This window comes from Pterocles gutturalis, unplaced genomic scaffold, assembly GCF_000699245.1.
Source record: "Pterocles gutturalis isolate BGI_N339 unplaced genomic scaffold, ASM69924v1 scaffold10573, whole genome shotgun sequence".
In the NCBI taxonomy this organism is placed as follows: domain Eukaryota; kingdom Metazoa; phylum Chordata; class Aves; order Pterocliformes; family Pteroclidae; genus Pterocles; species Pterocles gutturalis.
In genome coordinates this window covers 8,545-33,726 of record NW_010125684.1, presented here as the reverse complement: position 1 = coordinate 33,726, position 25,182 = coordinate 8,545, and the positions used below count along the sequence as shown (strand labels likewise).

Sequence of the window (25,182 nt, the reverse complement as noted above, 5' to 3'; positions counted from 1 at the left end):
TTCCTGCTTTCATACTTGTCGTGGATATCTCCAGCCAGCTCCACCCGGCAGAAGTATCTTTCGCTGTCGCTCCAGGTCAGATTGTCAATCCTGATGGAAAGGTCCTTGTGCCGGGGGTTACCCAGCAGTTTGTATTTGTTTTTGTAGCTGATGGCAGTCTTACAGAGCTCGCTGGTGCTCTGACTTACACATTTGAAAACTACTGTGCCGTTGTAAGGTTCCTTGATCCTCCAAATGGCAGTGAGGGTCCGGTCAAACGTCTTGTAGGGATGTGTGAAAGTACAGGGCAGGATAACCATCTTCCCAAGTTCACCGGTAACATCAGACGGGACATGAACGGACCAGCCATTGGAGTGCACACCTAGAAGTGAAAAGGGATGATCTGATTTATCTAGAGTGTTTAAGGGAAGAGGGAAATTGGGCATCCTTCCTACATCTGCTCTGTGGTTGCTCAGAAATTGGATGCTCTGTTCCCCAAGGTGGGCCCTGTGCTGGTTGGCATTCTTGCTGAGGACTTGCAGATGATTGCACAGCTGTGGCTGGATTTGGTACCACTCTGCAGCAGAGCCAAGGAGACCAGCTTGTTCGTGTTGCAAGTGATTTCATTCCTCAGCAGACCTTTTGTTTGTCAAGCGAACAATAGCATCTCAGGTTGTTTAACACAGTCTTTTGCAGTTAACAGAGATTTATGTGCTTTGAGGAGCAAACTTATTTTTTCTTAAAAAAAAAATAAATTTGCATGTATTCTAGTGGCTTTAGGCACTGAAGTGCAGTCCCTGCGTTTAAGTGCATGCACACGTGCACTCCTAGCTCTGAAGTATGTCAGGAAAACTCAAGGTCTCATCTGTTTCGCTTCCCCAGGAATCAACAGCATCAATAAACAGCACCTCTAGGCAGCAATTTCCATATAGATATGTGTATCTATGTACTGTCTTGCTGATTGCAACAGCTGGAGCAGCAGACTGTGGCTTCAGGAATGTCTGTAGCGATGTTCCTGTCTCATAAAACTCACTTGATGGCTTCATTAAATCAGGAGCTTTCCCCTCAGTAGCTGAGGATAACTATGAGAAATGTCAGTAATGGCCATCCATCCCTGGTCTGGCTGACTTCACTGTGGTCTGTGGGCATTCAGCTTTTGGGTTACTCACGTAAACTCTACGATAAGATTTTTTGCTTGTTCATGTATCTGTTCTCTGTAATATTTGACAAATGCCTTGGTGCCGGTGCAGCTCGTATTAATCTGTTGTGTGCTGCACAATGGACAAAGGCCAACAAAGGACCGGTTCTCTGTCATTAGGTTATTTATCTGGAATCAGGGCTAAGCCGGTATTTTGATCACTGAGATCTGGACTTGGGCTGCCTTGTCATTATAATGATACAAGAACCTTTTGCAGCCTAGGTAATCTAATATACAAGGCTCCATGAAGGACTTGGAGCACAAAGACCTGGCAGTGAAAACAGAAAATGCTATTGCTTTCTAGTTTGTATCATGTTATTTTATTTATTTTACAGCATGTCACTGTAACTCCTTACTTTTGGAGAACTGCAGATCATGTGCTTTTGAATACATGACTTTTTTCTGCCACCTTTTGGCTTGCATGTTTTTTTAAATCTTAAGCAAAGAAAGTTATTTTTAGCATATAAACATGCCCTTGCCTTCCACACGAGAAATAATGTTAAAAATAAGTGCTTCTGCTGTTCCCAGCTTCACCCATTTTTATGGAAACACATTTTTCTCAGTTTATGAGTGGAAGGAGTTGTCAGTATCTTCTGTATAATTTAACCTGAACCTTAAAGCTTCAGCGTGGTAGGTCTTCCATGGCTTCCTCCTGCTAATATCCAGCCTCTGTTTGTTCCTGCTCATTGTTAATGGAAGGGTCACGAAGACAGTAACAAGAGCTGGAGACCACCACAGACGTGAGCCTTGCTCTAGCAAACACTATTTGACAATATATCTAAGCAAATCTCATTAACTTTAATGGAACTTAAGTGCATTCCTGAAGTTAAACGTGAGCTTCGGTGCTCAGTGGAGCTGGAATAAATTGTGTCTGTTGCATAATAACTCTTAGGAACGTGAAACAACACTTTCGGGTGATGATGGTCATGCTGCATCCAACTGACAATTCAGGGGAAAAGTTAGATGAAGAACACCCTGCTTGAGTTAAAAAAGAAAGAAAAAAAAAAAGGCAAAAACCACCAAACCAAAGACTTCTGACAGTTGCAGAATCAAGCTTTTGAGTTTTTTCCCATTTTCCCACATGCACCTGGAATTTCACGGTGCTTTTAAGCAATACGATGGATGGTGCAGTTCTTGGAGGGTTTATTGTCCCAGGCAATTCCCCTGGCACTTTGGCTAGAGTGAGAAGAAAAGCCCTGCTCAGACAGGAATTTGTTGCGAGCTCGGAACTCACCCTTCCTGGAGATGCGAAGGAGGCACAGAAGAAACACACCGAACTCTCTCATGCTGGTTGATGCTCTCCACGGAGGTCTATCTGCAAACCAGAACTGTCTCTACTACATCTGAGCTGCCAGTCATGCAGTCACAAAACATTTTTTTTTTTTTCCAGGGATGGAAGAAGTTGTGGTTTTCCTCTCCTTGGAGGGAATGAGTCGTCCAGCTGAACCAGCTCTGGCTTCAGATATTAATAGTTTTGTGGTCAGTCATGTGAAGAAATCCAACCGAGGGAATCAGGGTATTACCATTTTCCATCTAAAGGAAGGGGACTGCAGATTAGGGTGAGAAACACCTGGTCCATGTGTGGGAAGGTGCAAGAGGGGCTGGCTTTCCAGTGCTACCAACTCACCCATCTGGAGGAAGTCCTTGCAACCTGCCTAAGGAGGTGGCAGGTGAGACCCTTGCTCTCCTGGCTTGGTGTAGTTCATCCTCCTGCACCTGGAGCCTGCAAAACAACTGTTTTACCCCTTGTACTCACTGGTTGTTGTCATCCCCAGGTGTGAAAAAACCCTCTCTCTTTTTTCAAAACCATCTGAACACTTGTGCCAAGGTGCAGCGGTGGAAGAGTGCTCTGGAGTCCCCTGGTACCCTGCTCTGTCCACCACCCTGACGAATTGCTATTCCTTCTTTTTACAAGGGCATATAGTGACAGGATGAAGGGTAATGGATTTAAACTGGAAGAGGGAAGATTTCGACTTGATATTAGGAGAAATTTTTTCCTGTGAGGGTGGTGAGGCAGTGGCCCAGGTTGCCCAGAGAAGCTGTGGATGCCCCATCCCCGGGGGGGTTGTTCAAGGCCAGGCTGGATGAGGCTTTGAGCAACCTGGGCTAGTGGGAGGTGTCCCTGACCATGGCAGGGGGTTGGAACTTGATGATCTTTGAGGTCCTATCCAACCCAAACCATTCTGTGATTCCATGATTCTCCTCCTTGTTGTTAACCTGAGAAATAAGATGAACCCCAACTTTTCTCTCCTCTCATCTTGGCAGCTACAGTAGGGTCCCACTGCCTCTCTTCTGGTTGGGGGCGGGGCAGCAGCACCCAAATGATTCCTGTTGTCAGCAGCGATGGGTGCGCAGCCACTGGAGGGCTCCCAGACCCAGGGTAAGATGCTGCTGCTGAGTCAGTGCTGCCAATTCTGCTGAGCCAAGAGCCAGGGGCTTTCCTTGGCCAGCAGTGTCGGGGCACCCATTTGCTCCTCACCTCTTCTCCTTAAACTCTTCTTAGCTTACTGTTCAATAGCTCCCGAAGAAGGAAATTTAGTAACATTAGGTGTGTTCACTGCTTTCTGAACCCTTTCTTTGCTCTGGTTAAAGTTAAGAGTGTCTGTGAAGGGGGGGGGGGGTTTCTGTTTTCCCAGACTTTTTGGAGGAGGCTCTGAGAGTACCTAGCTATTATTTACAGTGGCTTGGACCTGTTGCTACTCAGCAGAGTGGGGTATTATTTCAACAAATGACAAAGAGCCCTGCTCAGTCCCTATGCATGTCCTCCTGGAGCAGGAGGATCAGCACCCAGTGCTCTGACTACTTTGCAAACTGTCCTTAATAGCTATTAAAAAATGGTCAAGGTAAAAAATAGTTGCAGTTAATAGTTAGTATGAACTCCTTCTCTAATGTTTTACTCCAGCATCTCCTAGACAAATATGTGGTAAATCAGTGTGGAAGTATGAATCCTTCAGGTTGTATCTCTAAACGGATTTTATTTTCAGACTAGGAGATGGCTATTTCAAAGAAGCATTTTAATGTTTGAAAATGCAGAGTTGAAAATATATAGCTGAAAATGTGAAGTATTTGAAATCAGCCAAAACAATTTTGTGAACAAAACCATCCGTGGCTATATGATCCACAAACTCTATCTGTGACCTTTTTTCCCAGTTCTGTGCTTCAATAATATCTGAGATTTCTGTAAGGAGAGCTGTTTCTGGTCCAACACCAAAACCAGGATGCCTTCCATATTCATCAAATTCTGTTTTTCTTCCCAGTAAATCTCTTTTAAGGGCTGTAGGTAATGACAGCGATTGTTATGCTACTTTACTAATACCTTCCCTTAGTTCTTGTACAGAAGCAATGATTGCAGCTCCAGTTGCAGAGACATGCCAGTTTCTGGTGCTTTGTTGTGCTTTGAAAATACATGGAAACTGGAGAAAGGGAAAACAATGAAATTTGTGGGTTTTCCCACAAATTTGGAACCCGTGCGTGAACCCATTTAAATAAAAAGAACCTGTAAATAAAAACTAAAGGAACGTGTAAATACAAGTACCAGTGTAATGTTGACCAGTGGCACATTTTCAGACAAGGATGGGAAGTGTTATGCCTGTCCTGCTGATGGTATGGCCAGTGGATGGTGTGGTCTTTGGCATATGAGGGGAAGTATCTCATGTCCTTGTTGCCTTCATGACTGTGTCTGGTCCTGTGAATAGCAGCCCTGGGGTTTTGAAGGCCAACATCAGCCTTTGCTCCCTGGACTTTGCCTCTTTTGGCTTCCCTGGGTCCAGGTGTTGGTCCTGGGAAAGGTGAGACTTGGTGGCACTGTAAGGAATTATATGCCAGACCATATAGGTTGCAATTCTGATGGAGAAAGCGCAGAAGGGAGAGGATGATGTGGAAATAAACTGATTAAGGTGACCAGTGGCTCTATGTTGCTAATGCAAATGTTTTACTGGACCCACAGCATTTCCCAGCTCCTTTTCACCTTGTTATTTGAGCCCTTTGGACTCATCAGAAGCTGCTCCATACCACCCTGTGGGCTTCTCCACCGACCGCTGTGTTAAACTGCCATGGTCTGAGCATCCGTCTGGTCCTGAGGGGTGGTGATGTGCACACAGGTTGCAACACGTAGTTGGAGATGGGCATGGTAGAGCTCATGCCTCCTGGGTCCCACGTTCGTCACTGAGGACCTCCACAATCAGCGTTTCTGGGTGGCTGTACCTGTGCTGATAATGCACCTGCTTATTTAAGGACCAGAGTGGAGCTTCCTTCCCTTGGGGTCTTAATTCCAGCTTCAAAGTTTTCTGCTTCCATTACTTCAGCAGCATGTGTAAGTCCTGCCCCTACTCCTTCAAGTGTGCCAATCTGCACACGTTCAACACAAAAGCCTTGTGTTTTGTCAAATCTGACACTCTTCCCTGGACGGACTGGGTCTGTGAAGGAGCTGGGAGGTAAATCCAGGACACCAGAGGAGTTTTCCCTCCCTCTGGTCTCTGCCGGCTGAGCAGGAGAAAGCTGAGCCGTGCTGAGCTGCTACGAGCTGCCGATTTCCCCGTGTGACGAGTTCATCCTCACTGAAAAAAAAAGAATAAAATCAGCAAGTATAGCTACAGCGCAATGAAAGTAGAAGGGGTGGGAGGGCTGGAGGGTGTCAAAGCCACACACCATTCCTTGTAGGCGACACTGATCCTGCTTCCTGGCATTGAGTGCCGCTACAGAGCATGGTCACCACTGTTGTCAAGCTCCTGATGATTCAATTTGGATGTCTACAGGTTGGGTTGACCACTTGTGGTGTTCTCTTAGCCCCTTACAAATGCTCCTTACCTGGGAAACTCTCCTGCCTGCCATACCATGGCTGCAAGGTCTTGGGCTGTTCCATCACGAAAGCTGCAGTGGCGAATTGATGGAGCAGCAACAAGGGTGCTGGTGAGCCCTTGTTGTCTCTGGTGAACATCAGCTAAAGAAAGTTAGATGTGTATTTGAGTACGTTTTGCCCAGTGGGCAATTACTGTATGGAAAACAGCTTGGATCTGATCATGGGCAGAGCATCAGGGATGGAATAAGAAATAGGATGCGTCTCTCTAGTAACTTGTTGTCTGTTGACTTCTGCAGTCGTGTCCATGTATCGCAATGAAGAAAGAGGTCTGGTGTCCCAGACCTGTGTGTTTCTGCTGCCTGTACAAAGCCTCTGCTATGACCAGGAAGAACCAGGTTTGGGACGTGGTATGCTCAGCGTTGCCTGTACCAAGGTAGATGGGTCAAAACCATTGTGAGAATGAGCCTGGGGCCATGATAATGCTGATGGCCACCTTCTCCAGGAAGCACTAGGGCTCAAGATAAGGCAACTTTTTTTTGTAGGCTTGCTGAGTTTACAGTGGGGCTGTCTCATCTTAGCACTGAGCTTGGTCCCAGGCTTAACCAGCAGTGTAGATACACCTGATTTCATCATGCCCCGAAGTGCCTGATGTGGCCATTGAGAATGCCAACCCTAAGAGACCTTTGACTCCCAAGGGGTATTAGTGTACTTGCTTAATAATAGCAACAGAAAGTTTTAGCCAGCCCTTTGATTTGACCTAGGTACTGAAATACCATATGTGGTAGGAAGGAGTTGAGGGAAGGTACAGCCCCTCAGCCCCTTCCCAGCCACTGGGCAAGCTGGGAGGAAAGCTGAGTTGTAGACGTGAAGCCAAGCTGGCAACGTAATAAGTCAAGGCTGAGTGATCGTTCTTTCTAATGAACAGTGTTCAGAGGCAATATTCTTTGACAGCCTTGACCTGATTGTCCAAGGATTGTCTACACTGCTGTTAAATCTGCAGCTGGGTCATAGGCAGAGGGAAGTGTGTTTTAAGGGCATTGTAGACACTTTTTGCCTTTAAGGGGAGCACTGCAAATAATTTTTGTAGGTAGCTCATAACCTGTATGAAGGGCAGGCAGTGTAGGTACTATTGAAAGAGGAGACCTTTACTTGAATTCTTGGCAGAGCCTGTCAGTGCAAGATCAGCTCCTTGTCTAGCTGGGACAGAAATTAGGTGAGATGAAGTGAGATGAAGATGACGATGAACTTTCCTTCCTGTGATGGAGTGGCCTGCCCATGGAAGAGCCAAGAGAAGGAATAATTTTTGTTCTATGGCTGGAGTTCTCCAGAAGACAGGGGATGGGATTGTGTTGCTGTTTGATCTTATATGGGGCTCTTCTAAAGTTCAGTTTGCTCAATGGGCATGATATTTTGGTCAATGCAGGCAACAGAACTGAATAGGATATGCTGATAAAGTATTACTGCTTTTGTGTTTACTCTTTACCTTCACCTCAGGAAACATTTCTGGTAGTAAATGGAACATTAGTGTGGGTTGACGGTTGGACTTGATGATCATTGAGGTCTTTTCCAACCTTAATGATTCTATGATTCTATGATTTAGTGACAGTAAATGGCAAACTGTTTTGAGTACACCTCCAGCATGCTCAGTCCTGCCTTCAAACCACAATGCTTGTGCGTGTCTGTGTTGGTAGGTACCCAAAGCCGGCAGTTTCTCTTCCTGTCTTGTTGGTACTGGGATCTGCTGGGTCAGAAGGTCCCAGTGATGGAAGTGCCAGGAGGAGGCATGTGATTTGTAGCATTTACTTTTGTTTCCTCTGGTCTCTGATAACATAGAACGTTCCCAAAGAGCCAGTGCTAACACTTTCAGGCCAATGTAACCTTTTCTTAATTGTACTATTGCCATAACCTCATACGGCCCTTTAGATACCAACTGAGATAAGGTCCCTGCCTAGGAGAGCTTGCGCTCTTTAACAGTGATGGATGATGACATTGACTCCTGGGATTAAGATCAGAGGCTGATAACGTGGAGGAGAAGTGTTATGGGGAGTGCATTGTTCTTATCAATTCTCACCACACGCGGGGCTGAAGTGAACAATAGATCAATTTACATCACTTAATGCACCCTGCTCACAACCGTCTGTGCAAGAGGCTGTTGACTCACCAGCAGGACCTTGCTGAAAGCTCAGGGTTCCTGTCCAGGCAAGATTAGAAAATGAAGTTGCACTGGAGGAGGGAAGCAGCTTGATACCGAGGTGGCAAAGTGAGGGAAGCTGAGGAAGTATGGTTGGAAAGTGGGGTGAAGAAGAGATGCGCAGCTTGGGGTCAGGCAAAGACGATGCTACAGTGGTGGAGAACAGCAGAGTATGGGTGATGACGAGAAGCTGGCTCTTCCATGAGTTGGCCACTTCTATACAACCATTTCTCTCCACTCCAGTCTTGAACCCTCTTTATGGATTGTGACCTTTGGTCATGGTCCCTTGGTCCCACATAGTCCCACAGTAGGATGGAGCCAGGGCATCAGTGAGATGATATTTGGTCATGCTGCAGGGTGAATAAAATACTGGTAGTCTAAAGCTGGGAATCAGGTAAAGCAGGTGGAGAGGGGAACGTGCTGGTTAGGAGTGGATGGGATGAATGGAGCGAGCAGTTACGGCACTTCCTGGCAGGCGGGACAGGTGGGTTTCTCACAAATCCCTGCTTCTTGCATGACGTCTTCAGAGACCTTAGCCAAGTTAACCAGAGAGGCTCTGCAGTCCCTGGAGGCAAACTCTTCCTGGGGTTTCCACTATCCGTTGGGTTGGGTGTGAAGTTTGTCTTGGTGTGTTTGAAAATCAGTGTGCCTTGTCTTCAACTACCTAAAGAGTTAAAAGTATGTGACCCTAGATTGCCTGTGTTGTAGTTTCCAGTAGTAAGAAGGGAAAGGATGTTTTTATTTCTGTTAGGGAACTGGGTGATGAAAACCATCCACAGGTAGGCTTGCAAGGAATAGAGTTCACGTGGCTGTGTCCTAGGAGAGGTTTTGGTGTAGCCCGTGTTGGGGAAACAGAGTCAAGTCCTTGTAGGCAAAAGGATAATCATGTTGTAGAAAGGTTAGTCCATGATTTAGCAAGGGAAGGAAGAACAGACACGTGCATCCTCTGAGGTGCAATCACTCATTTGGCTGTCGGGCTTGATTATTTTGAATAATCAGGACTTTGGCCCTTTTTCTCTGAGTGTATAAATGATTCTCAGTTATCCCTTGAATGTTTCTGGATGGGTTCCCAGAAGAACTTAAATCCTGACTGGCTTCATGACATGTCTGAAAGCAACTTTCTTCTCCAGCACTGGTATGTGGTCACCTCTCCCACGATCAGGAGAAATCTGGCTGCGTGTATTTGAGGAGCACATGAACAACTCCACATGGTCTGGAGTCAGAGCTGTTTGGGCACATTTCTTTCATCTGAAAGCACGGGTTTCTGCAAGTCTTAACAAATAGCCGTCATTCTTTGAAAGGACAATGGAACAAACGTGTGCAAAAACTCACCGGCGTGATTATCGGTCCCATCGCAAATGTGGCCTCTGTTACCTCCGTAGCTTGATTACGTAAATCTGCAACATGCAGGTTAGTGGCCTTCTCTGGGGTAAGGATTGTTGTAAGGACAATGTGCCTTTCCAGTCCTTGCTGACATTCCTCCTCTGCTATCGTAGACTAGAAAAGTCCTTGGCCTGCCATGTGCTCTAGCTGGAAGCGTGGCACTGGTTTTGCCTGGTTGGTCTACACGAGTCTGGTGGTTTTTTTGCAGAATTGCCACCCTGGGAGGCAGCAAAATGCTTACAGCTGTGACTTTCAGCTACACTGGAAAGGACCTGATGAGTGGTCTGACTTGGTGAGAATGTTTCACAAGGTCCCAGCAGAGTTTAGGATGGAGTTACGTGTGTTGAAGATGAGAGACAACTTCTGCTTACAGGAGATATCAGCCAGGGGAAAGGTTTTCTTCTGGAATTTTCATTGCAGGCAAATTATAAAACAGTAAACATTTTTGTATTAAAAAAAAAAAAAGCTTCTCTTATTCAGAGAAGAAAGTCTAGATATCTCAATCCAACTAGGACTATTTATTAAGCACCTTTGGTGTAATTTATTTCTGTGATACACCTCCACTTCTTCTCAGCACATCTGCAAACGTCTCTGGGATAAAGATAGATCTCCTTTCCTGCTCTTTTCCTGCTGTTCCGCTCTTAATCCCCAGCACGACTTTCAGTTCACAACATCTATCATTTGGTATGTTAGTGGGCATTTGTTCTTTCAAAACTAATGTATCAGCCTTCAGCTTTGGCTTAGTAAAATAAAAAATAGTAACGTGGCAAATTCATCCCAAAGCTGCATCACTCATGTTTTGGCTAAATGTAATCTCATGCTCCGTTATGTAAAATCCCCTCTATGTTTTGGATGGACTGGTCTGTCTGATGCACTGTTGCATGCATACTCTCTTTCCTCAATCAATTTTTTGTTTCATGTTTTCCAGTTCAACCAGTGTAACCAAAGGGTGTCTTCTGTATCATATGGATGAAGCGTGATCAAATGGTATGTTGTCATTCTCCACCCCACAGAGACAAAATCCTGTGCCTTTGGGTGTTTTAGGAGAGAAATGGATGGTATGTACTTTCCACCAAGCTGCAGAGGGCAGCGAGGGTTGAGTGAACTCCAATGAGAGTCCTGCTGGTGGACACCGACAGATGGACACGTATAGATGGACACAGCTGTGGCAGGAACGTGGGTGTTGGGAGTGCTGGGCACTGTTATCATGCAGAGCACAGCAGGATTCAAGCCTTGCCTGACCACAGAGAAATCTAAAGGGTAATGACAGGCAAGGCAAGTTGAAAAAGACTTTGATATGTTTTCCTTTTAGAGATGAGAAAGAAAAACACCTAAGGTTTGCCTGGTAAGTGTGTAGTCAGAGGCACATATGTTGGGTTCTTATGCAGGGTGTTCAGTACAAAGTCAGAGAATCACAGAATGGTTTGGGTTGGAAGGGACTTTAAAGATCATCGAGTTCAAACCCCCTGCCATGGGCAGGGACACCTCCCACCAGCCCAGGTTGCTCAAAGCCTCATCCAGCCTGGCCTTGAACCCCTCCAGGGATGGGGCATCCACAGCTTCTCCGGGCAACCTGGGCCACTGCCTCAACACCCTCACAGGAAAACATTTCTTCCTAATATCTCCTCTAAATCTACTATCTTCTTCTATTCACATCATTTTGTAACTTCCCTCTATGTTTCTTAGAAGCTGTTTTCAAGCTTTGTTTTCTCTTTAAATCGCTTGCTCTTTCTGTGTCTCATAAGCAGTGAGTATGGAAAGGGAAGGTAGCGTGAGATTATTAGAATGGCCTCTTCAATAGAAAAGAAAGTTCAAAGATAGAGATGTGGCCCTTAATTCCCTTAATTTAATTTGTTTTAAAATAATAATAAAAAAATCTATTGCTAGGGGACCATCAAAAGATTTTCTATAAAGTTGAAAATGACACTGTTGGGTTGTCCTACACTTTGGTATGCCTATGTGGTAGGAGAGCATAGTCAGTACCATGCAGTACTATGAGCAGTGCTTTCATCTGCAGCAAATCCTTTGTGCAGCAATGGAGTCTGCAGTTGCTGATTGAGATTTCTTAGAGTATCACAGCCTCTCCCTCCAAAACTATATACATATACTACGGTGTGTTTTATAGCTCCTTGATGGCTCAGGCACTGGGACTGTTTTCTGGTTGAAAAAATTCCTTCTTTTCCTTCTCCGTGTGCCATGACAGGGACACACTTTTCCTGGTATTATTTCTTTAATTATACTAGTTACCAAATCTGATCCTTAACCTCCCACTGATCCCAACCTTATCCAATTAAACTGATGACTGATACAAGAATGTTTAATCTGAAGTGAGGGGATTTGTAGTTTGTCAGTTTTTTAAGCCCATGGTTCCCATCCATTTGCTAATCTATATATTTTCATGGGAGGCAAAAGAAAGGAAATTGCAGATTTTCATAGAAGGTGTTTGCATTTGAACTCTCAATTTTGCAGTCATGTGCACATGCAGTTTTATTCCACCCACAAAAATAATCTCATCGACCTCAGTGGGCCGAAAAGGGGAAGCAAGTGCTCTGATGTTGCAAGTGCACCCAAGCCACGTTTTCTCCCACAGGTCCTTCTGCTTGATTGCAAGACCAATTTTGTTGCTCGCTTCTAAGCGTTTGAATTTGTTGTGGGAAATCCTTCTCATGGCTGTGGGAGATGTTCAAGACCAGGCTGGATGAGGCTTTGAGCAGCCTGGGCTGGTGGGAGGTGTCCCTGCCCATGGCAGGGGGGTGGAACTCGATGATCTTTAAAGTCCCTTCCAACCCAAACCATTCTGTGATTCCGTTGATTCTATGTGCTCTGTATTTCAAGCTCCCTAGGTCAGCTTGGAATACTGGTATTGTGGGCAGGATTTCATCCCACCTCAGACTGGATATTGTTGCCCCACTCCCTGAGGCTCTTTTTGTGGCACATGAGCTCGTATGTCACGTTTGCCCTTTCAGTCTCCCTTTTGCTGGTTCTCGGTGCATCCTTCAGCGATACCCTTGGGTGATGCCTGGAACCACCCAGTTGCAGAGTTACTCGTGTTCCCTCTCCCTCTTTATTTCTGTTCCTCTTTTTACCCCAGGAAATCAGGAGGGCTCAACCTCATGGTAGGTAATTTTAACCTTCAAAGCCCCTTTGCAAGTGAAACATATTTAAATATTAGGTGGTGTGGGAAGTGCTGAGGAGCCAAGAGAGTTCCACGCTGCTTGCTGATCTGGGTCTGGGGGGATGGTGGTTGACAATGGCTGGGACTGTGCTGCAGCTCAGTCTAGCAGGGTGGGTGCCTGGGTGCCAGCACCCGATCCTTTTCATTTACCAGTATGAATGTAGCCTTTGGGGACCTAAGCCCAAGTCTATTCCGGTTCTGTGAAATACTAAGGCTTCCAACTCCTGCTTAGACGTTTTCATGTGTGGGAAAACTACCCTGGTCTACCTTTGAGAGTCAGCAGAGTGAGGGTCTCAAGTCATTGGCGTTGGTTTTGCTTTGGTAAAACCAAACAAAACCCGCAACAGTCCTGGAGGATCAGATAAATGATATTGTGTTGTTGCACATCCCCGAATTTGAGCATCTAAAATGCTGGTGTGCTGCACTCATAGCTCTTGCTTTTGGTCCTGCTGCCACAACCAACTCTTGCATCTGGTCCTTGGGTAACCTGGGCTGAAAGTCTCTTTCTCCCAGTTCAGCATCACCGAGGGAGTAGCATATTTTCTGCACAGCTAAATATTGGCCTCTTGTGCACTTGCCCAGATACTGATTTGCTTTGGGGAAGGGGAAATGTGGGCTGTAGACCACATCTTGGTACCACTAGTGGTGTCTGCTTTGGGAAGGGAGAGGAGTGGGCTCTGCTGATAGAAATCTGCTGGTCCTTGCTCAGCATCCCATGATTTCTTGTCTTAAGTTGTCTTTTTTATTTTATTTTTTATTTTTTTATTTTAGAAATGTTAAACGCAGCGACTTCTCTTTTTAATACATGATCCTAGCACTGGGAGAGAAGTAGTCTAGGAAAGAACTCCAAAACTCCTGCCCAGTATAAATGTTTTTTATGAATCTGATATCACCTGTGTGCCAAAAGCAAGAAGGCAATTGAAAAAAATTTCTTAGTTGAACAGTGTTTATTTGATGTAAAGAAAAAAAAAAAAGAGTACAGTTTCAATAATAAGACAAATTAGTCCTGTTAACAATGACTGCTTTATGAACCATGATGCGACAATATTCTGACTGATATCCATGACAAATTACCGAATAACTGTTATTTTGCATGGGGTGATGGGAAAAATGAATTCTCTGGATAGCGTAAAAATAAAGAATTAATTCTGAATGACATGCAAATTCTTTCTAATGGCTGAGAGATGGCCTTCATCTTTTGTTGGTTTTCTCTTCTGTGCATATGGTTTCTTTACGGTGCTGCCAAAATATCCCTGTTGCTCAGCAACAGCAAACTGAAATAACACCAGGCGGAGGGATCCTTTGGCTGATCCTGCCTCCTGTACAGGAGACTTTGCACTTGTACGTTTAATAAGTTATTGATGCAGCAAAATGCCGTAAGTACAAAGAGTGGAATGTAGAAGTTTCCTAAATATCCCCTTACACTGATTTCATCATTTTCTTTTCCAACACCTCCTAAACTATTTATTCAAGAGGGAAACTGTCTTTGGAAGAGCTTGGTGATGATAAATAGAGGAAAACTTATGCCAAACTCAAAAAAGTATGAATATTTGCTTTAAAAATTAGTGCCGCACGGTATTATGTAGGTATTTACCTGGTAAGACATAGGAAATGGTACATTTTTACAAGTGCTCTCTGGACCATCAGTCGTACAGAAATACTGTCAAACATCTGAAAACCTAATGCTTCACCAGAAAATACTGCCAGCAGTTCATCCCAAATATTTTTCACTCCAATCTTTCTCATGTTCGTATAAAGACTCGGTGTTTTTCTCCCAACCTCAAAAATCAGCAGTAGCACTATTCACAGGTTACTTTTTATTTCTTTTGCCACAAGAAGAACTGCTTTTCATCTCACGACCAACAGCCTGGTCTAGTTGAAGATGTCCCTGCTTGTGGCAAGGGGAATTGGACAAGATGACCTTTAAAGGTCCATTTCAACCCAACCCACTCTGATTTTAGGACATTACTCCACATAGGCTATTGCCAACTGAAGGACCTGAGCATACGGAGTATTTTGCGGTGAGATATGGAGTAAATAAGTAAATACGGAGTACCTAGCGTGTTATGTGCAAGGTTAGCTTCCTCCTTACCTACCTGCAGACCCCAGGAGCCTGTGCAGAGGTGGCACAAGGGTGGTCTGCTGCAGAGCTCTGCTATGGCCACCAGTCCTTCAACTGTTCTCTTCCCATCACAGTGCAGGGGGAAACATCAAAGCAGCAAATTCGTCAGCTGGCTGGGACAGTGCAGCATTTTGCTACTTGATATTTGTGGGCTGAGGGGGTCGGTGTGGGGAGAGGGGTCAAGAAGATCAGCTCAGGTTGGTTCTACTTGTGCACTGACTGAATTGAGCTGTTTTATTGCATAGGAAAGGGACAGCAACGACTTTGCTGCTGTTCTCTCCTTTGCTAACCCACGACAAAGTTGAAGTATTTAGAAAATTTAAAAAATCTAGAAAAATATTATTTTCAATGGCATTTGCTTTCTTGGCCTTGAGTTTACATACTTTTCTCTGCAACTGGCCTGAAACTTTTTTTTTTTTTTTTCTTCATTAAATGTTAGAGCCTAGTCCAAACTAAAAGCTGGGGCTGGAAGACACTCCTTCCCTGCCATTATTGTGACTTTTACCATAAGTCTTGCAAGTGTTAGCAATGCTGCCTGATTTATTTGTGTCCATCTTGTCTGTGATTACTGCTAATGCACATCCCTCTCCACCCATCTTGAGAGATCCTCCAGGTAGAATTCTTCAACACCTATTTTCTACTTAGCAAAGGGTGCTCTTTATTCCACTTCTCTGCTACTAAGAAGCTCTCTAAGGTGTATCCTAATGCTGTTGTAAGCTGGTTTTGGCCACTTAATTTAGGTGTCCCGTCAGATGCTGGGAGAGATGCTCTGCTCTTTATTGCCATGACTTGGGTTTCACAAACGGATAATTCTTTTCAATTTATAAGTCGTTTCCCCACTGCTTAAAATTCAAGTGTCTTTTCAGGCATATTTGCTTTTAAATCCTTACAGACTGGTCTTGGGAAATGTCTGTCCAGCACAGTCCTACCTACTCAGGATAAAACCAACAAATGTAGTGGAAAAAGTCTCTCCGCTCACAAGGTGGTGATTTTTTTTTTGTCATTTGACTTTGTAGCACACAACTTTTTTTTTTTTTTTTTTTTTTTTTTAGGGGGGTGGAACTTGTGCTTGTGCCTTAAAATCTGCAAAGGATCTCTCTGCTTGGGTCTTTATACCTCACAGCAAGGCTTCTGATGTTTCTTCATCTTCAGATAATAAGCTCGGTTGGCTTCTGGATAGGTGACTTTGGAGAGTGGCAGCTTGTAGATGGCAGAGTTGTTTGTGGTTATTAACAGGAAGGTCAGCGCCGACAAGCAAAAAGACCAGGTTCCTGATGGCACCCCAAACTGCAAAGAAAAATACAAACCACCTGTTTACCATGTGTCTTTCTTCTGTTTGATCCCCCAACCCTTGAACAAAACTGAGAGCCAGGCAGCTTGGAACAAGCTTTCTTGAGGAAGTCTTGACTTGGTTTTGCATAGAGTCTCTGCTTTATGAGATCTTGACATTATTCATTAACGTGCAACATCTACCAGCTTGGGTGAGAAGGCTGCCTTTTCTTTGTGCTTCTGCAGTGGTCTTGTATGGAGATGAGACAGGCATGGATGGAGATGAGACAGGAGTAGATACCAGAAAGCAATTAAAACAAATTTGAGGTTTGTTTACGCATGTGGAGGGCCCTTTTCTCAATCGCTTCAGGTGCAAATTATAGATGTATAATTATCTCAGAGATGTTTAGGGCTGAGCTGTGGAAGTTCAAGGATGAAAAATGGTGATGATTGTAAGTGGCTCGGTTCAGTGAGAACCACACCAATCCCTTGGGCAGACTGTGTCCCCTCTGCCAGCTCTGTCTTTGTCTGACTTGTTCTCTGAGTCTTGGTGTTTTGCATCCCAAGCCAGGAAAATATACAGTGTTCAAATTTGTCTTTGGAAAAAAAAGACCTTAGCTAATACACTACTTACCACTGACAACATGTTGGTCACCATTGCTCCCAGGTAGGCACTGAAGAGCGCTGTGAAAAAGAAACATCATTCCTGGTGAGTTCAGTGCTCATGGAGGACACCAGGAAGGAAAAACATCACTCACACTGCCTTGGGTCATTCACCCAATGTTTATGACCATGCCTGGACAACCCTCGCTTAAAGCTCTTTCCTTTGTGCTGTGTCCCCTCCAACCTGCAGCTCGTGGAAAGGGCAAAACAAAACAAAAAAAAACCCAACCAAACAAACAAAAAAAAAGAACTGGAGTGATGAAAACCGTGACTGTGGAAAAAAAATGCACTGATGTAGAAAGTATATAGCTTGATGGATGGGGTTGAACAGGCAAATAATCCCTCCACCCCCACTTCTCCTGCCTCTAGGGACAGGAGGTGGGTCACACAGAATCACAGAATGTTAGAGATTGGAATGGACCTCAAAAGATCATCTAGTCCAATCCCCCTGCCGGAGCAGGAACACCTAGATCAGATCCCACAGGAACGCATCCAGGCGGGCTTTGAATGTCTCCGGAGAAGGAGACTCCACACCCTCTCTGGGCAGCCTGTTCCAGTGCTCTGTCACCCTCACCATGAAGAAGTTTTTTCTCATATTCAAGTGGAACCTCCTATGTTCCAGGTTGAACCCATTGCCCCTTGTCCTGTCACTGGATGTCACACAATGAGATACAAAGCTAAATCTTTTTTATATGAGCATTGAATGAGCAATAGTTTCACTCCCAGCTCACTGTGATATTGACATTTCATATGGAATTGCCTTATAAATAATTATTTGGTCATTCTACGTTGCCTAGCTCATGCCTTTGGTATCCATTTCAATAGACTAGAGAAACTGTGCTATCTAACTACAGGTGCTTGAGCTCCAGTTTTCTCAAAGTTTAGATGTGTCCTTCTCCAACGAAGGAATTTGAGCTGGTACCTATGATTGGAAAAACCAATATGATTCATCCAGAAATGTTGAACAAACACAATTAATGCCTCAAAACTAAGCATCTAATTTCAAAGACTTTTTTTATCAGCGTCCACTGATCTCATCTTGTTTTGAGCACAACTCTTGGCTGAAAGTGAAAGCACTGCTTTTATTTTGTCAGGGTACATTAGGGAAATGGCCCCAATGTGTGGCTCAGTCATTCATCAATCTCACCTAAGTCCATCTGCCTGTCTAGAGGTGGCCATCCAACTTCAGGCCACCATGTACAGATGCATCTCGTCTCATTTCAAAAGGAAACATGGGAGTAGTGGAAATCCATCGCGTACGTACCACAGGCAATTGCCAGCAAATGCGTCTGCCAGGTGAAAGCGTAGAACATCCCCCCGATTGCAATGCATGAGAGGGAGCTGTTGTAGCCCCACAAGCCAGAGTAGATGTTGCTAAAAGGCGTTGCTAAGCTCAGCGCTGCAAAATAAGTCAAAGATGTGTTATTCCTTGGCCAAAGAGATAAAAGTAGCTGAGAAATGTCATGAATTCAACTTCTTAGGGCTCTAGCCTGCATACATACCCAGAGTTCCTATTTGTAGTTGTGTTGCTACAGTCTAAGACTAAAGCCACTCTAATCTAATGAAGTCGTGGCAGAATTTCCCTGATGTTGCTGAGCAGAATTTGGCCGTGTGATCCCAGCAGAAGATATACGAGCGAATGAGTATACATGTGAACTCTAAATGCATCCCTGAGGCCTGCACATTCAGACTGATGGCTACAGCTTTTACTAAGCTGCTCCTAAAACCATCAGAATATGACTAGAAATGAAGTATTTCATGATAAAAATTCATTTCAGACAAAACCATACTTCTTTCTTCTGAAGATTTCCACCATCGTAAAACAAGGGAAGGGAGCAGGGAAGTCAATTAAAAGAATTCTTAAAACAGAAGTGTATATATATTTTTTTTTTCAAGCCATCATTCTCCAATGGAAGAAACATTTGTGACTGTAAATGCTCCACTCATTGTGGTTCCTCTTTTATTCTCCGTGCCTTTATATAAATCTGTGACACAAGTCAAATCCTTACCTGCCAGCATCCCCACTGCTGATCCGATTGCTGCATGCAGACAAATGAGCGGAGAAGAGATAAATGAAGCAATCAGGAAAATTCCTCCAGTCCAGGGGTTATCGCAGCCATAAACCTGACCCACTCCGACTGGAATGGATTGCAGGAGCTGCATGAGTTTAAAAAAAAAAATAAAAAAAAGTAATTTGTTATCGGCTTTGTCATTTCCTATCTTTTTTTTTTTTTTTTAAACCTATTTTTCCTGGCCAGGTTCATTTTTGGCATTTGGTGCATGCAGTCCTTCCTTCTGGACTGCAATTGGAAAGTTTGAACACCTCTCGGGACACAGCAGGGCATTTCCACGGGGTTTCCCCTTCAATGGAAATGAGTCATGACTTGTTCCCTAGCCATGAACTCCTCTGACAGGTTTTTGCTCTAATATCAAAGGTAAATGTCTTTTGTGAAAGGGTTTGCCCATCAGCTTGACACGTGCTGCTGACTTGGCCATTTTTGCGTGCTGTCATGGACCATGAGAGTGAATCTAGAAATTAGAAATGAGATTAGTGCTCAGGTAGATGGTGCCTTTTCAGAAGACATTCATCACTGAGTGGGCATATCCAAGGGTGACATGGCCAGTAACAGCTTGGCCAGAATTACAAGACTTTACTCAGGTAAAGGCCATTAGGTATGAGATATTAGGAAGAAATGTTTTCCTGTGCGGGGGGTGAGGCAGTGGCCCAGGTTGCCCAGAGAAGCTGTGGATGCCCCATCCCTGGAGGGGTTCAAGGCCAGGCTGGATGAGGCTTTGAGCAACCTGGGCTGGTGGGAGGTGTCCCTGCCCATGGCAGGGGGTGGGAACTTGATGGTCTCTAACGTCCTTTCCAACCCAAACCATTCAATGATTCTACGATATCCCTGATCTACTTATATACCTGAAACTCCCTTGGGATTCACTAGAAACATGAATGAGTGTTGCTAGGTTGGTGGGACAAAGCCAAAGTTAGAGATCATTTTGAGACACTTTTCCTCAGTGTGGAACAGTCCATTTATGGTGCCCATAAAATTATGCACCATGGTAAATGTTCTTTGAGAAATGTCAAGTTTAGTGTCAATTAACTTCTTTTTCTTAGTCACTCCCTGGGAACCCCTCAAAATAATCCTCTGAGCTTTAGGGAAAAGCTGTTACTCTAACATCTACATTATTTATGTTGCTCTGCAGGAGAATAAAATGCTTTTTTGTAAAGGTCCCACTTGAGTATTTACTAAAAATATGTGAATGTTTGCCTGCACTCACGTTTGTAGCCATTATTCTGTAGTAATATCTGCTTGCTCATTTCTAATCAGAAAGATTAATTTTTAAAAACACAACACCCTGTGGAAAACTAAAATTTACCTGGGGCTTAACTGATAGTCTCAGCACAACCTTAGCTATGGGGTGATGGTCAGTACAGGCACAGTAATGGGTAATTAGATTCTGGAGACACTTTGAAGATGATAATAGATAAGTTTAGATCCAGCTGCAAATGCAATATACCGAAAAGATTCTCGTTTTCAAGCTATCAAAAAAGGTCAGTTTCTAGCATAAACCTCTACATTTTTGATAATCGCTATCTTATAAATGCAATTTTGTCTTGCCAGGCTGTAATGCAGTAACATAGAGGAAGATAATATGATTCTGCCAGGGTTTTCTTTGTAAGTGGGGATGGCTGTTATTTTTAAGACATCCTACCATCGGCATTTCAGCATCCGTCCAGGTGATGTTTGGTGTTGCTGTTGCAGGCTGAATGACAGTTGTAGGGAAGAAGAGGTTGTGTGGTCCTGATGCAGCCAGATAGAGGGTCAAGGCCAAGTTGAAAGGCAAGCTGAAAACAGGCAGATCCCACTTACAGAGGATTGAGCCTAAAGCGCTGATGAAAACAGGGCTGAAAGAAGAAGAAAATGGTCTCCCTAGGAGCTTGTCAAGGGAAAAAAAAAAAAAAAAGAAAAACCGAACAAAAAAACCAACAACAACAACAACAAAAAAAAACAACTGCAGGAAATTAACTCTTCTTCTTCTTCTTCTTATTTTTTTTTTTTTAAAGCTGTTTAATTTCCTCAATCTTTCTGATAATATCAGAGATATTCTAGGGTTACTAGGTAAATTTCCTACCCTTCCCGGGGCAGTTAGCAGTGTATAGATTCCTGTTGTTTTATGCAATATGATACATGATGAACTTGGTGACCACGAAGGAGATCAGTGATTTAATGGAGTTATTCCCCAGCTCAGTCTCAGCATTTTTTTTTTTTTTTTTTTTTTTTAAATTTATTTAGCACTTGAAGTGGACAGAATTTAGGACACTCATGCCAGATCTGAGTGAACTGTGAAGGTGGCTGTGTGTCCTCGTTCAAGCTTATGGACCATAAGTAAAGGCTGACATCAAAGTTAAGCTTATTAAAGTGAGTATAATGCTATATGAATTTCATGATTTTAGCAATCTCCAACTAGACATTTGGGGGCCAAAGACCAGCTTTCAAAACTTTTATAGTCCAAATATCTAGCAGATTATAGTGTCATATACATGAATAAAGTATTATTAGTTGTTTGTTTTAGTTAGCATCAACCATCATGGCCTGGGACCACTGAAGATCTTCTGTTCCAGGAGAAGTAAATTTTCATCACATTTTTGAAGTAAATTTTCATGCCATTTTTGTATGGGAGCTTAAATAGATGAAACACTTGTGGTTGATAGTGGTAGATAATGGTGAAAATAATGTTCCTCTTGAAACAAAAATGAACTGACTCATCACAGCAATAGGGCTAACATTTATGACATTAGATTACACATGATCAGCCACTGATTTTCCTTTTTCCCATTGGGTTTGTTGGTGAATATGTGGGTATTTTGTTTGTTTCTGGATTACACTGGAGTGTAAAAGTGCAACTAATGAAACAGATTTAGTAGCACATACGTGCCAGTTGTGCTTGTTTTCCATAGCAGTCTGCGTAGTGCATAGAAATACAACAGCTTGGTCTCGGTGTGGGGACAGTGGGGCTTGAGTAAGAAGCAGAGGAGCTATCCGACTTACCACGTCATGGACATCAGTGTTATTGGCAGTAGAAGCCACCAGTGGTAGTCTCCTTTAGCAGAGAAGACAGTCATGAGCAATCCCACCAAGACGCCATTATAGCCGTACAGGCCTGCTGCTATGGCTGATCTGTGAGAAGGAAAACAACTCTCGAGTTAAACAAGAGACATGGATGAAAGACCTTCAATTCATATTCTTGAATCCTGTGTCTTCTCTACAACAACCCCTTCTGCAATTACATCCGAAGTCCCTTTGCACCAGGTGCAGCTGGTGGGAAGATCTGGTCCTACCAGACCAGATACATGACCAGTGAAGGCTAGATACATGCTTTTCGTAGAGTTATAGAATGGTTTGGGTTGGAAAGGACCTACAAGAGCATCCAGTCCCACCCCCTCCCACTACCCCAGGTTGCTCAAAGCCTCATCCAGCCTGGCCTGGAACCCCTCCAGGGATGGGGCATCCACAGCTTCTCTGGGCAACCATGTCATCTGTTTAACACATACATCAGCACTGCAGTGAGTGTCTGGTTTTGAAGGGGAAAAGGATGGGCTCACCTGTCCTGACCCAGAATAAGTGCTGTTAAAGTGGAGACGACTGTTCCTAAACAGCCAGTCAGTGTCCACCATGGGTTCTGCACCAGGAAGCCAGCAACCACGATAAGCCCGCTGAGGGGGTTGTTGACAAACATCACCTGCGATATCCCACGCAGCACCCAGTCGATAAACTGGATCATGAGAGGTTTGTCTGGAAGAGATCAAATTAAATTATAATTGAAAAAAACCCATCAAAACCAAATATGCAGATGATACTGATTTAGGAAGGGGTTTTTTTTAAACTCAGGAAGAGTTTTGGGAGAGGAACTTGGCAGCATGACTGAATCAATGAATCAAAAAGATTGTAAAACCTGACTGAGATTTATTATGGTCTGTGCTGAAGTCTTACAACTGGAAAGCTGAGATGAACAGTGGTGGTTGCCGGAGTCCCCTGTTACAAAGTACCCTGGACTGGTTTCACATGAACCAGCTAATTTATGACTTCTGTGCCTCAGATGGCAAATCGTGTGTGTATCCCATTGCTGATTTATTATGGGGACCAAACACACCTACCTATGTGTAATTTAACTTCACAGTGGCATTAGGCTTGACAGAAACTGCTGAGCTGAAAGGACAGGGAGCATTATGAAGAATGGCAGAGCACAGAATAACCATCCGGGGCTATGTTCTGTGGGACTAAATTCACTTTGTACATGGCATGTTGGGAGGTAAATGTCATCTCAGTCATCTTCAAGATTTAAGCAGTATGTGGATCTCTGCACAAAGCTGATATTTCTACAAAACAGAAATAAATCAAGGCAGAGATAGTTTCTGCACTATCCCAACTTGAATCACGTTACTGAAAAGTTAGTTATTACTGCTTTGATGTAATTTTTCTTTGGAATCCCCTAATTAGTCATGATGAAGGAGCTTTACCTTTCAGCCAGGCTCCAAATTCCTTCATGTCTCCAGTGATATACCCAACGGCTTTGCAGATTTTCTTCCCAGCTTTGCTCAGTGGATTCTGCTTTGTTGGCTTTCTTTCCCCCTTGGTTTCTATCTTGACATCAACACTGTTTTCCATGTTGAAGTTCTGACCCTTTGGTAAAATTCAAGGGGGGAGGGGAAAAAAAAAAAGACAGTTCATTACAACACCTCTTACTGATCCCTGCACTGATTTAAGGTATTAAAGGCCAAATTCAAGTGCTTGCTTTCCATTCTGCCTTAGTTGCCACCTTCTCTCTGCCAGCCACCCAGGAGGGTGTTAGATGGTCTGCACTGGCCTTTGCTCTTCAACACGAGACAAGATAGGTGACCTCATATTGGGACCCATAGTGAGAAACCCTCAGAGACTAGTGAAAAGACTGCTATTAAACGTAGCAGTTAGTATATCAAGATTTAAATAAGGTACAGGAGTGTTATAGGCCAAACAGAGGTGTTCAGGCTTAAATAAGATGCTTGGGACATCCACACAAGGCTGGCAGAGACTGGGTCCCCTGTGGGAGACGTGCCATTTGGATTAGGAGCTGCTGGAGTACCCTTTGGCACCTCGTACAGCTCTAGACAGCTTCATTCAGGCATGTGGGTCAGACATCTGACTGTAAACATTGGATTTTAGAAACAATGTTGAATAGACAATTTGTTTAAGGGCCAATTCTCAATACTAAGTCAGCAAATTAAAAACCAGCCAAACCTTTCCCTGGAGGGTACTTGATTTCCTGAAGGGACTCATTCTTGGGAATTGTCAAGACAAAGAAAACACAAGACCAGGTAGGTTGTTGGATGAATACAAACCCAGAGCTGCTTCAGGTCTCACGGGTGAGTAACAGCTTGTGCAGGAAGTAAAGAATTTAGGTTGTGAGTTAATGGTCTAAATTAGATGACACAAACATGGAATTATTAGAGTTAGTCCTTGACTCACTTGCAACTTCAGGAAAAGCCTTCTTGGCAGCTGGGGAAGAGAATTCGTACTTTGGAAATACAGGTGCTGAGTACTTAAGCTAAGGCTGATGATGACATTTCAGGAGGTAGTAAATATTTGCACAAATAATAAATGGACATTTTCTGCTTTCTGGAAGGGTCCACTTAATGCAAATATAGGTTGCACATGAAAGAGGCTGAAGAAGGGACCAGTAAGTAGAAGACTGTTGAATTTGACTTGTATAGGACACAAAGGCAAGGAGCTTAGCTAGAGGAGGAAGAAATGAAAAGGATAAAAGTGTTCATAGGAATGGTATCTCAGTGCTGGAAGGCTTTTTCCTGGCTCGGTTATAATTCATTACCTTGATTCATTAACCTTCACTTTTCTCATCTTTTATTCTGAAATAGTAGAAGAAGTAAATTGGATGCACTTTCAGTTAAATCAAAATTTCCATCCAAGATAAATGCTCTTCATTTGGTGAAAGTGCATTTATATTTTCAGTTTAAAGAATCTTCCTCTATTTAACTTAGGCTTCCTCTGTTGCTAATCCAAAAAAGTCAAGGGCTGTTGCATTTGCATTTGCAGAGCGATGTTGTGTGTCCTGTGCTCGCATGCCCGATATGTTTCCCTGCATGCTGATGAGAAGCTATTTGCACCACAGGAGTCTGGAAATGTTCTGCAGCGTGGGATGTAACACGCATGTCAAGTGTCAGAGTTGCTTTCTGGCTCACTCACGTGGTGGAGAAGAAAACGGGTCAAGATGGAAGCCCTAATTCATCAAAACTTGGAGTAGCTTTGCTCTGGGTTTTCATGAGCAGAAGCAGTCAAATCAATGAACTTGGCACAGCAAAAAGGTCAAGTGACCCAGTGAGCTGCTTCCACCAAACTGGGTTGAA

General features: G+C 43.8%; 2 protein-coding genes across 2 annotated transcripts in view; both read right to left on the bottom strand.

The window, feature by feature from the left end:
• LOC104465570 (sialic acid-binding Ig-like lectin 15) overlaps positions 1-6,038 on the bottom strand; it is a gene marked incomplete at its 3' end in the record, with an annotated part of 10,567 nt that extends 4,529 nt beyond the window's left edge. Inside the window, exons 1-2 of the mRNA XM_010078667.1 lie at positions 5,984-6,038; positions 1-361 (exon numbers count right to left, since the gene is read on the bottom strand). The exon at positions 1-361 is cut by the window's left edge and continues 8 nt beyond it. Coding sequence (XP_010076969.1) covers positions 1-361; positions 5,984-6,038 — 416 coding nt within the window. The remainder of the gene's footprint in view (positions 362-5,983) is intronic.
• Positions 6,039-15,899: 9,861 nt separating this feature from the next.
• LOC104465569 (urea transporter 2-like) lies at positions 15,900-23,449 on the bottom strand. Its single transcript, XM_010078666.1, has 8 exons — positions 23,302-23,449; positions 22,387-22,576; positions 21,833-21,961; positions 20,496-20,688; positions 18,788-18,935; positions 18,043-18,177; positions 16,750-16,799; positions 15,900-16,133 (listed from the first exon to the last, which is right to left on the bottom strand). Exons 1-8 carry the CDS (start codon positions 23,447-23,449, stop codon positions 15,957-15,959), a joined length of 1,170 nt encoding a protein of 389 aa, XP_010076968.1. The 3' UTR covers positions 15,900-15,956.
• Positions 23,450-25,182: the final 1,733 nt, after the last annotated feature.